Source organism: Falco naumanni, chromosome 2 (assembly GCF_017639655.2).
Source record: "Falco naumanni isolate bFalNau1 chromosome 2, bFalNau1.pat, whole genome shotgun sequence".
NCBI lineage: Eukaryota > Metazoa > Chordata > Aves > Falconiformes > Falconidae > Falco > Falco naumanni.
The window spans coordinates 57,854,316-57,866,499 of record NC_054055.1 but is presented as its reverse complement, the minus strand read 5'-3'; the positions used below and the strand labels follow the sequence as shown (position 1 = coordinate 57,866,499).

General features: G+C 38.3%; 1 protein-coding gene across 1 annotated transcript in view; it reads right to left on the bottom strand.

Annotated features, from left to right (window-relative positions):
- Window positions 1-2,012: 2,012 nt before the first annotated feature.
- Window positions 2,013-12,184, bottom strand: part of IPO5 (importin 5) — a 44,972-nt gene continuing 34,800 nt past the window's right edge. The window contains exons 22-26 of the mRNA XM_040584416.1: window positions 11,593-11,715; window positions 10,749-10,968; window positions 7,119-7,347; window positions 5,510-5,651; window positions 2,013-2,752 (exon numbers count right to left, since the gene is read on the bottom strand). Of these exons, the coding sequence (XP_040440350.1) occupies window positions 2,666-2,752; window positions 5,510-5,651; window positions 7,119-7,347; window positions 10,749-10,968; window positions 11,593-11,715 (801 nt within the window). The 3' untranslated portion in view covers window positions 2,013-2,665. The remainder of the gene's footprint in view (window positions 2,753-5,509; window positions 5,652-7,118; window positions 7,348-10,748; window positions 10,969-11,592; window positions 11,716-12,184) is intronic.

Sequence of the window (12,184 nt, the reverse complement as noted above, 5' to 3'; positions counted from 1 at the left end):
GAGTACAGCTTTGAATACTTTTGCTCGGACATCTAGGGGTGGATTCAGTACCTCTTGGTTCTACCAAAACAGAGCACTGCTCTTGTTTGCAGTGCTCTTTACGCTACATTAGGTACAACTCTTACCAAATGCCAACAGCTGAGCATTTTGATAAAGCATGACTGGAGTTATACTCAGTAAAAATGGTTGCAATGAAACTATGGCTCTTCCCATACCACAGTTGAGATTCCTTCAACTCCTTCCCAATTATAACTTTTTTTTTTTTTTTTTTTTTTTTTTGATGGCTGCAGATAAAGCTACTGTTCTACCATACTTTGTTTGGGCAACAGTACTTCTGTGGAAGATCAGGAATGGTTGAGTGCTTAAAAATTCTGTACTGCATCAATTCAGGAACCCAAAAATGCAGAGATCTTTTAAAAAGGTAGAAAGGGAGTGTAGAGTTTTTAAAGCTTAAGTGAGTTCAGAAAATGCTCCAGCAGCTTTTGGATCAACCCTGACGCGTTCAGTGGGGACAGGCAAGACGAGACCTCTGGGTGTTCCCTGGTACCAACGTACCCGTCAGGCTGGCACAGCGACTCACTCTGTGCCTTCTTCTTTGATAAAATGATTGTTAATAAGGTAGAAGCAACTGCACAAAGTTGCTCTCTGCAAGCTCTGGCACACAGAGCAACCCCATCTCCCAGTTCTTGTTCTCATTTACTTGGACTGAAAGGAAGGAAAGACGGCTAAAGCTGGTCCATCAGGATAGCAATTCAAACGCTGTGCTCTTAGATTAGAAAGCCAGCTGATGTACTTTCAGGGAAATACCAGATGTGCTACTATTTTCTGCACATAGTGCTAGAACAAAGAAGGGAAAAGAAAAAAATTCTAAGCCTGAAGCTTTGAGAAGAAAGCTGCAGGGAAAAACTTCAATGTTTTAGACTGAGTGGAAATTCAAATAAAGAATGCTTAAAAAACCAGCAACAAGAAAGATGATGGATTTGACACAGCCCCACTTTAGTGGTCGGGACCAGTGTTTAAGACAACTGACCTGACTTAACTAGTTCTCTCACAGTACTGGTACCTAATCCTTAACAGTCCATTTTCCAGATGCTTGAATGCTTCAATTTCTATAAATACAAGGTTAACAACATTTAATGAAGTGGAAACTGGACCAGTAGATACTTTGCTATGCTGTTTCAGGTGCCTCTAAACAAACTACAGGGTCAATCCATGTGGTTAAGGCAGTTTATTTCACAAAGATTTGGATATAATGGTTCTGGGCTGGTTTTGGTACATGTCATTCTGTATTGGGCTTTTTTTTGAAACAGTTTGAAAGGCAAATCTAAGTTTATTCTTTAGTAGGAAAAGAATTTATTATGTGTAAAAAGTTCTAACTTTTCTTGTTACAAAGAAAGAAAACTTACACCCTCCTTGAAAAGACTGACGTTTTAAGAGACTATCGAGATTGACTTAAGAACACTAAAACAAGTTTTTAAAGATCGATGCGTACATGGACATCTTCAGAGTAACACACTGCAAAAACGCCACTCGCCTTCGCTAGAAATGCAAGACTATGTTTGCTGCTGTGTTAGCTGGTAAATGATGTATTGCTCTTGCAGCACCAAAAGGACCTGAAAAGTTTTTTGGTACTTTCAGGTCAGGCTATCAATTACATGATTGTTTTAAACAAAACACAGACTCTGTAACAGTATCTGCCAGATCACGTTGCACACTTGCAGCCGGAACGACACTACATTTTATAAGTTATGAAATGCAATTGCATCTGAACATGAAAAACATTTTTAAGTCAAGATATGTAAATTTACTGTCATAAAAGGAACACCATTAAGTTTCCATTCTACACGGGTGAAAAATTTGTTAAAAAGAAACAAAAATGCATAAAATCTGTAATAGGCAACAATTTACAAAGTTTTAAATATAAAATCATGACTTGTATAGTTTGTTACTTGCATCTTTTCACAAGAGGAAATAAAAAGAACCACACATCACTGAACTTCTACACAAGCTTCTTGTGTTTCAACGTCATTTATTGAGGAGTGAATGAGATACTGTCAGACATGCCAAAGAGACTTCACATTCAAGGGCTGGAAGCTGAACAGCTTTCCTCATTGAGTCACTGTACAAGTTGTTTTTGGGAATCTGAAAGTGCGATCAATGAGGTCTTCATGCTCGATGTTTGTCTTCAGTTTTTCATCTTTTGATCTACTAACTTGTTGGGCAGAAGGACACTTTCTACCCTACAAAGACTCACACTCCAATTAATACAATTAACACTAGATGTAGAGAAACGTTTATCTGTTATAACGTATATACATCTACTGCTGAAGGTCTTAAAGCTGTTTCTTAATTCATTATGTCTAATGAGAAAATTCAACTTGTTTCCCTTTCACCATCGTATGGATGGCTTATACCATTAAAAAAATACTCTTCAGTGCTATTGTAGGGTTTACAGGAAACTTCTTCCGTGTTGTGGGATAGAAACCGATTTAAACACCGTTCTGAAAGAATGCTTCTTCCTGCTGCCACTGCCTGTAGGTTGCAGAAGAATGGCCTACACGCACTACAGTTCTGGTTTTACTCAAAAAAGAAACAAAAGAAACCTAAACAATAGGGTAAACGTTTATTTGGAGTTAGTTTTCTTGCAGATGATAATTAAGGCCCTTCAAGCAGAGTTCAGGAGCTCCTGTATGGCTGCCTGTTGATCTGCATTGAGCTGTGATATGCATTCTGTCCACAGTCCTCCAGATGTCTAGAAAACAAACGAGAAGTTGTCTTTATGCAGGCTGACAAGCTTCTAAGGCACATGCTAAACTTTCGTATGTTTACAAAGCTCAACATTCACTGGGCTTAGTGCTGCAACATATATGCCGACAAGAACAGACTGAAATCTTCAGTTATACACATTCCTACAAAGGTTCAGCAGGAGATGCTCTAAAATGCTCAGCAGAGGCACACTCTGGTTCAACAGCAGCAGAGTAATTGATTTGAAACTCCTGGAAACTTCCTACAACTAAGTGGGTCAAATGACAATTGACACTCTTAACTGTAGCCTAAACCATTTGTTCTGTTTTGCACTGCTGTTACAAGATCAGCGTTCAGGCAGAACTGAACCATGCCCAAATCTGAGAGTATCTTTTGGGCACTGGTGCACCAGCAACGTATTCAGAGGAAGGGAGTGCTGCAATTACAGCGTGACATGCCACATACACTGTGTGTGTATGTGCAAAACTCTATGCCAGCACATGGCATTACTCCTTAGTGAAAGGAATGGTAAATTATTTCCTGGAGAGAAGACAACATACATAGCATCTACCCAGGTAAGTGCAAACCCACGCTCGCCTGCCCCTCAGTATACCTCATCTGTGTTACCAAAGCCCTCAGCTGACACACTGGCTTTTAAAGTCACCGTCAGTAGGGACTGGTTCTAAATGGTACCAGAAAATGCTGAAAATTAAAAAAGGTTGGGAAAAGTATTTATTCACTTGTCAATAGAAGCTGGAAGCAACTGGGATCCTGCTTTCTTCAGAAGGACAAGGACAGAAAAAAATTGCAGGTGAGTGGCTCTAGGTCTTTAGACTGGCTTTTGCAATAGCACTATACTTGAAGTAAATTAAAAAAAAATGTTTTAATTTATCTTGGTATATTTTATGTTCAGCTCTGTTATGAAGCCCTTTTCTCACACACGTTAAAAAAATCAAAATAAAATAGATTCATAGAATTTGAAAGAATTTTCAAATAAAGTCCTTGAGTTTGGGCTTGTGTTTTTAGTTTTAAATAATACGAGGAATTACAGATTCTCAATGTATAATGGAATACTGCAGAATTAAATGTTCTCTTCCAGCATTTCTGACACACATTTAAGTTGACACTCTACACTGAAATATTTCTGGCCTGACAATGCCTAATCATGAGGAAAAAAGTTTATGTTTAATTCTAACTAACTATGACCATAACGTTGCTCATGTCAGATGCTGGCAGTGGAACTGCTTACTGAGGTCATAAAAAAAAAAAAAAAAAAAAAAAAAAAAAAAGTCTTTTGCCTAGAATCTGGGAAGCAGCAGCAGGCAGACTGTAAGCAACTACATAGCCTTTAAAGTTCCTACCATGCTGTAAAACATTTACTAAAGTCAAAGTACTATGTGTGAAGAGAGACAGGATTCATTACAGTATGCTAAAATTGTGTTTTTTAAGAAAAACACATGACCTTTAAGATTTTTCCCCCCACAGTCTGAAGGTAAATCATTTAACCAATGCAGAAGTCTCGTTTCCATATTAAAGTTCCTACCATTCCTGGCCAAAACAAGACTTTGCTATACACGACTAATACATGTATGTGCCATTGTATTTAAAAAATAAAATTCAACTAACCTTGAGCATTTAAGGTAAAGTGAGCAAATGCATTACCATACCGTAATATAAAATTCCGTACCCAGACTTTAAGTACTAACAGCAAAGATTCACACCTGTCAGCCTGAATCTAGAGCAGCCACTTGTACCCTTTCACTCTGAAACTTTGCTTGATTTCATTCTTTTTGTTCCTTTACTTGTTTTAACAAATCATATTCTACCACACGTAACGGATCTCACAGGCTGATACACTCATCCAAGTGAATCCTTTCCAAAATCAAGTATTCCTAAAATTCTTGAACCTGAGTTTTGCCAAAGCACGCCAGGTAGAACGAACAGTAACTGAACAGCTGCTGCTCCAAATCCTCTACACATTTTTATAAGCTATGTGCTTGCCAGGCACACTACTCTCTACCATTAGGTGCTGCAACTGTCAAGTATGATAGATGTACCTGACAACATCTGCCCCCAGACCAGCCCTGCTGTATGACCACTATCACTTCAAACACTGTAGAGAGATGCAGCTTAAATACTTGGACATACCCATCACCCATCAGCGTAAGACTCATTATGGCATAAAGGAAGTGAACCTCGAGGCAGTTCCCCAAAGGTAGGGAAAACACTGAACAGCTGCCGGTATTTGCACTGGATTAAAGAGGGCAGTAGTAAAATTACTTGTGGTTTGCACTTAGTGTCTAGCAAAGATCCCAAGCCTCTGCTATATTAGTAAGTCACCACAGAGTGCTGGGGACCCTTACAGGAACCACATGGTGGATCAAATCCTGCAGTACAGTTCACTGATACAGAGATAGGCAGACACCTCTAGATTGTAATTTCTGGCTCAGAAAAAAACCCAAACCACAAACAACTAATACTGGCTAGTCTGTTAACTGTCTAGCTGCATTATTATCTTAAAAACTTTTTTTTTTTTTAACTGGTAAGTTTCTGAAGTTTACCAAAAGAGACAGACTTCATTCAAGTGCAAATGTTACCAAGTTCTATTATTAACGGTTCAAGGAACATCCAAGGATCTCCAAGATCACTGGTTGAAGCGTTATTCTCTAAGGAGACAAGGCTTTCAAAATCGGTTTAATAGTTTGGTTGCTTCTCGAAGTAGATTCTAAATATTCCCTCCGTACCTAAGCAAGTGTTTATTTACCTGCACTTGGCGAACAACATTAGCCAACCGCTTGGTACATGGATCTTCATGTTTAATAGCTTCATGAATTTCACCATCCGCAATTATACCAAATATTCTGGGAAGGTTGGAGTTGTTGGGACCAAGGACAACCGGGTTGTTGCTGTTACAATCAAAACATATATTACAACAATTAATGTCTAACTAAAAAAAATATTCACGTCAGTCCTTTACATGCAAGCTGAGTGATTTTGAAATATCTTATTCTAAAGCTGCTTATTTACATCGAAGTTTCACTCAGCTGAGTAAGTACGCAATAGCTTTGTTGCCTGCTGACAGAATGTTCCCTCTCCTGTTAATATTTAACCAGATGATTCTTTAATCAGCCCACACTTTATCAGGAAGAAGTTCTGAACTTTACGGAACAGTTGAGGTCCATGCAGATGGAACTGTAAATACTGTGACAAAAATATTCTGCCTAAAAGCGCTTATTCCTCTCAGTGCTGCAAGGGGGAGGAGGTTGTGTCAGGAGCACCACCAGTGACTTCTCTGCCAGCACTGACACAGCAAGTAAACAGTTCTGCTGCCTCTGTCCCAGCCAAGCGTTGGAGTAGCGAAGTACTGGCAAGCCGGGATCTCAGTGGAAAACACAACCTACTTCCAGCCCGCCACCTACCACTGCTGGAATGCAGAGGCTGCGCACGCAGGGCTGACAGAGCTCCAGAGAAGTACGTAGCAAGGCTGAACCACCTGCACGCAGCTGGGTACAACAGCGTGCTAGTACTGGGATTCCTGACTCCTGTACAGGTGTGTAAATACATACAAGGCACATTATTATGGTGCCCCTGCACAACTGTACTATTATCAGTCTAGGGACATACGTTGCCACCTTCCATTTTGAGACCTTGCCTTACTAAAGCACCCAGAGATACATGGGATTCACATAGTAAAAGGACTGTATAAAATCCAAGCTGTTTCCCTTCTATTTTTCTAAGATATAATGCAGTGCCAGCCAGAACATGGCTACTACATAATGTTTCAGAAGCTGACATTCTTCCACTAAATTCTGAAGTGCAACTTGTGCCCACACTAGAACAATTATCTTCTGTTGGACCAAGACACTTTCAATAATAGCTGAAATCATCACTGCAAACTTACTAAGGGAGACAGCACCGTACCATGAATTTATGTGTATGATTTCTCACTTCATTTTGCTGATACTCAAGCTTTTGGAAAGCAAAAAGGTGCAAAGCTACTTTAAAAGGTTATGAAAAGAAGGCTGCAAGGGCATGTGTGCTGCTCTTCAGCAAAAAGCCCTGATCAGTTATTAGTGCAGAGTATCAAAAATTTTCCTGAAATTTTCTGTAGAAGTTCCCAGCTGATCGTTTCCCATCATGTACATTCAAAGGAGTCAAGAATTTTTCCAAGCCATACAGACATTAGTCAGGATGAGAACACTGACTGTTTATAAAAACAGCAATAATGTCGTGAAAGGCTCGGTTCTGACATTCCAAATTATCTTCTCTAAAGCATACACAGATGAACCTGGCAGTTTCTCAGTTTTTGGAAAATGCAAGGAAAGAAGCTGTGAACAGGCTTACTTTCTGCATGAATCTCAAGATTGCCTTACCTCTCAATTAAGTCACACAGATAATTAAAAGTATGGACAGCTTCTTCTTTATCTTCATGAAGTGGAAGCCATGATAACCAGTGTGGCAGGACTTCTTCAACATTTACACAGTCAGGCTTGAACTTCATTATCTTTCCTACCGCTGAAATGCAATTCTCTGTTGCATTGACATTTTCTTTGGTTTTGGCATCTGGTGACTGAATGACCCTCACCAGCAATGGAAGCGCCTCTAATTGTTAAACAACACAAGAAAAAAGGTTTAATGCACAATTAAGTTATATTATATTAAAAATTCTACAAAAGACTACTGCAGGTATTAAAAATGGGACTTTTTTTTTTTTTTTTTTTTTTGTGGCCCAGCCACCAAAATCCAGTCATCGCAATGTCCCACTATTAGATGCCTCCCTGCTCAATAATCCTATGAAAAACAAACAGATAGATATAGCTATGCAAGGAAACACAAGAAAACAGCTACTGGAAAAGTTTGGATTTGCTTTATAAATTCAGAAGAAAGAAAAAAATATCTTTGTGTCTCTCAATTGGAGTTATGCAATCTATGGCATACAAGACAGGGTAATTTATAGTAAAAACATAGATAACAAGCATTATCTTTTTAATCTAACAGGTTCTATAAACAGAAGATGATGAAAAGCACCAATACAGTGACATTCACATTAATTTGGACTGTCGTGCATGTCTACAGTGTATGCCTGCTGTATATCTATTGCTTCTGTGCACATATATATAAAAATACATATGTACATACACACCTCCCACCACTACAAGATACACTAGGGAAAGCTCATAGGAGTAACCCCTGGTGAAGCCACCTGGCACAGTTTAGATCATAAAAATCAAACATCAAGGAAAAAATCTTGCTAGGTTAATAGCAATTATATTTTATTTTTAGTAGTCATGGAGGTAACCACATGCACAATTCAACATTAACATTTCTATCTTGTTTTTAGTTACTAGTGTCTACGCAGACTTCAGAGCACTCTACAGGCATGCAGGAACAATTGTCCTTGTGTTCTTCTGCTAAAAATGTAATGCTAAAGCTGTGAAATTCTGTATCAGCACAGAAAACAGGTTGTGGAATTGTGCAGAAAGCACACTCCAAAATAACTCCTCAGGAAAAGCGAGATCTCACACTACTTCATTTTGATGAGTAAGTAGCAGCTTTGCAGTTAAGGAATACACAATGACACTCACTGTATTAACTTCACTGAATCAGATTTCTGAAAAATTCAGCTGCTATGGAAAAATATGATTAACCTTAAGCTAGACAAGGATACTTTGATGGGGCTAATAAACACTACAGAACTGCAGAAACACTGGTCATCAGGCACACTAGCTTGTGTATTGAATGCAGGGTAACAACGCTGGACTCTTCTCAAAGCCGAATTCGATATAAGACTTCAGTGTCCAATAAAACTGAGTCTGCCTTTTACACCTCAGTTTTTCATGACTGCTGAAGTTAAGTCTCATGTGTTACCTCATACTCCTTAATACTAATGGATGACTGTAGGTGTGTGTGTCCTTGCAACTGGAAGAGCTGTAGGAAGGTGTCAAAATGAATCAGCATAGCATCCTCCCTACAGCTTAGCTTAGACAAGTTTCCTTGTTGCCTAGAAAACAGATCTATTCTCACACATATTGTGGTAGATAATCCCTAAAAACTCCTTTTGACTATAAAAGACCATATTCTGTAATATCTGTGGTTTTTTTCCAAGGACTGACTGCTCTGATGTCTTGTACCACCAAAAGTTTTGAGGCCAACGATACGATTTAGGAAGAAACACATGCAGTTAATTGATAATATTCACAGAAAATAGCCGATATTCTTCCAACATAAGAAACAGAAGCAACATTGACAGTCACATAACTTGTAACCCCATTTAGAAAGTTACTGATCTGCTGTAGTTGTTCCTTCAGTCTTATTTCTTTGCTCTTTACTCATTCTATTTTTAATTCTTTTTGTTTCATCATAACGTAGCTCTTGTGCCATTTACAAGTTCTCCCTATAGTCCTGTATTTTTTTCAACTGCCAAAAACGCTCATAATACATCTGCTTTTTCTGAACAGCCTCGAGTTCTTTACATACTGCTACAAACTAGCAATAGAACAATATGCCAGTGCTATATATTAATCAGTAAAGAAATTGAATTATAAATAAAAGCTCACAAACATGATGTTTTCAGAGAAGATAGTAAAACCTATGGGGTAGAAAGCTTCTCATGCCACGGATTTACTTTGCTTCTAATCACAGCACACCATCTATTAAAATAAATCATAAAGTTCTTTCATGTACATACAAAATAATTTAAAATACTTTTGAGGTGCCTGCTAATAAGCTATATGCCGTAAAGTAAAAAGGTTCTTTGATATAAACATCCAAGTAAAGGAAAAGCCAAGTGTCTGAGTTTAATCAAGGCTTATTTGTCCAAATACATAGAAAAGGATCAAAGTTGTTGCAAAGTTCAAGTGGGCCAAGGTAAAATCTAATGAATGAAAAATAAGATGAGACTTCAACAGATACTAAGAACCCCCAAAACTCCAAAATTAGAACTGCCTTGACCTCAGTCTCTACTCTGTTCTTGGGACAAGACACAAAAACCTTACGGAAAAGTTCACAAAAAACCCCACCACTTTTTAGGAATTATTTTTCTAGACAATTAAAAAAATTAAGGCTCTTAGTGTTTCATTGCAGTGTCTCCCCCTCTGCTTTTCTCTTTTTTTTTTCTTTTTTTTTTTTTTAGGACACCTGATCTTGATTGTCACTGTTACATTTACAGTAACAGTGAAAATTACATCTATTGATGCAGGCAAAACTGGTGTTAAAGCCCTAACTTACCACAATTGCATGGTTCTTATTTTCTTACATAATTTAATTCAGTTTTCATTCAAGATACATGTGAAATACATATTTGAAACAGCTGATTAAATAATTTCTTTAAAAAGGAAAAACCTCTGCTAAGGGTTGCTATTCAGTGTGCAGAATTAACTTTGCTGGTTGGCAAGATGACAATTTTGTCTGCAGACAATAATTTCTTTAAATTCAAGACTAAGTTTTAAAGAAACTCAAGACATTCAGAAAGGAAAGTGTTTCTGATAGGCATTATCATACTAATTTCATTTCTTAGTTATAGAAATTAGGCTCCTTTTTATATAATGGGAAAGCAGGAAGCCATATTAACTCTATTCTACGCTACTTCTTAATACAGGTCATTTGTATAACTCTTCCAGACATCCGAAGGGGTTTGTATTCATGTGTAACCACATCAGTCCTAATAAAGAACAACTATGAGACAGGTGTGCACCAGAAAGCTATTTTTTATGAAATGAACATTTGCATGTCAGACCGTATTTTTTAAAAAATGTGTACATTAAGTTTACTAAGCAGTAAGTGTTGCAACAAACCCTACTAAGCAGAACATCATTAAAAGCCCAAGGAATTCAGGTACTTTACTAATCATCACCACTCTGCCACACAGGTTATACTGGCAACCTATGTCGCTGCCAAAGGAGAGAGACCTCATTAACCAGAAGACAAGCAGGTTTTAATTATTTCCCGCCCCCTCTCCCCCTGAATCTCACACTCAAATAGTTTTATCAGACACAAGTGCGTACCTGTGCAAAAAGGACGATAGCTGTCCCCACCGAACTGTGCCATAACTCCAACACCGTAGGCAGCTGCTTGCCTAACCTCGGGGCTGTTGTCACATATTGACTGTAGCATTGGCCTCAGGAAGTATTCAGCATACTTGAACGAGGAGGGGCTGCAGTGCTCTACAATATCATCAAAAATGCACAGCCCCCACTGCCTGTCTGGCCATGGCCTATGTGGACACTGCATTGAAAACAAGTAACATTTAAGCCACCTTAAAATTGGTAATTTTTGTACAGTCCACAATTACATCAACAGAACAGTAACAGTAACAACGGTCTAGTATTTTTATTAAAATCTTCCTGGATTAAATTTAATCCTACAAACACATAATTTTCTGTAGTGATACTTGCAGCAATACCATAAGCAATACCAAATCCAGGTGAATACCTGAATTAATTAAAAGGACAATGATTTTAGGCTAAAGCCTTTACACACACCATTACTTATACATTATTATCTCAGTTTTCCGTTATTCCGCAACACTTTTTTGGCCCTCTTCTTGAAATCCATTTTAGAGAGTATCAGTCACCCTCAGGTAAGTTAAATTTCTCAAAATAGTTGTGTGTCAATCATCCTGGGTCTTGCAACACAGAAACAAGCAGTAGCACAGCAGCGCAGCTCTTCAAAAAGCACAGGGTACCAACTTCGTACTTCATGCAGAATAAACCTTTAACTGACTCTGTTTTGTAAAATAATAATTGCTACATTCTATCTACCAAGCTCTCTAAGATTCCAGACAGAAGGCCTATTAACACATCAGGAAAAAGTAATCAAAGTCAAATTAAAAGAAAGCAAGGTACTTACAATTAGGTTAACAATTAGCGGAAGTAGCCTTTCAAACCACGGCAGTACCTTCTCCTTATAACTGCTGAATATTGAGTGCAAAATGTCCGATACTTTAGTCAAAATATAAACGTCACTGTCATCCTGGTAGGAGAAGGATACAACCCACATTAAGACTAAGGATCTTTAAAATAGCGGAAGTCACACGAAACACTAAGGTCTCTAAACTAATGGAATACAGTTGTTTAATGATTTGGTTTTGTAAAACCAATCTCTTTAAGTCCACTATTTTTCAACTCTTGTTCTAATCACAGAATGACAATCAGAAAATGGTTTGGGTTGGAAAGGACTTTGAAAGATCATTTAGTCCAACCCCGCCTGCCATGGGCAGGGACATCTTTCGCTAGACCAGCAACTAGGTTGCACAAAGCCCCATCCAACCTGACCTTGAGCACTTCCACAGCTTCTCTGGGCAACCTGTTCCAGTGCCTCACCGTGAAAAAATTCTCCCTTATGTTCAATCTAAACCCAGCCTCTTCTAGTTTAAAACTTGCCCCTTGCCCTGTCATTACAGGCCCTGGTAAAAGGTCTCTCTCCATCTTTCACAGGAGCC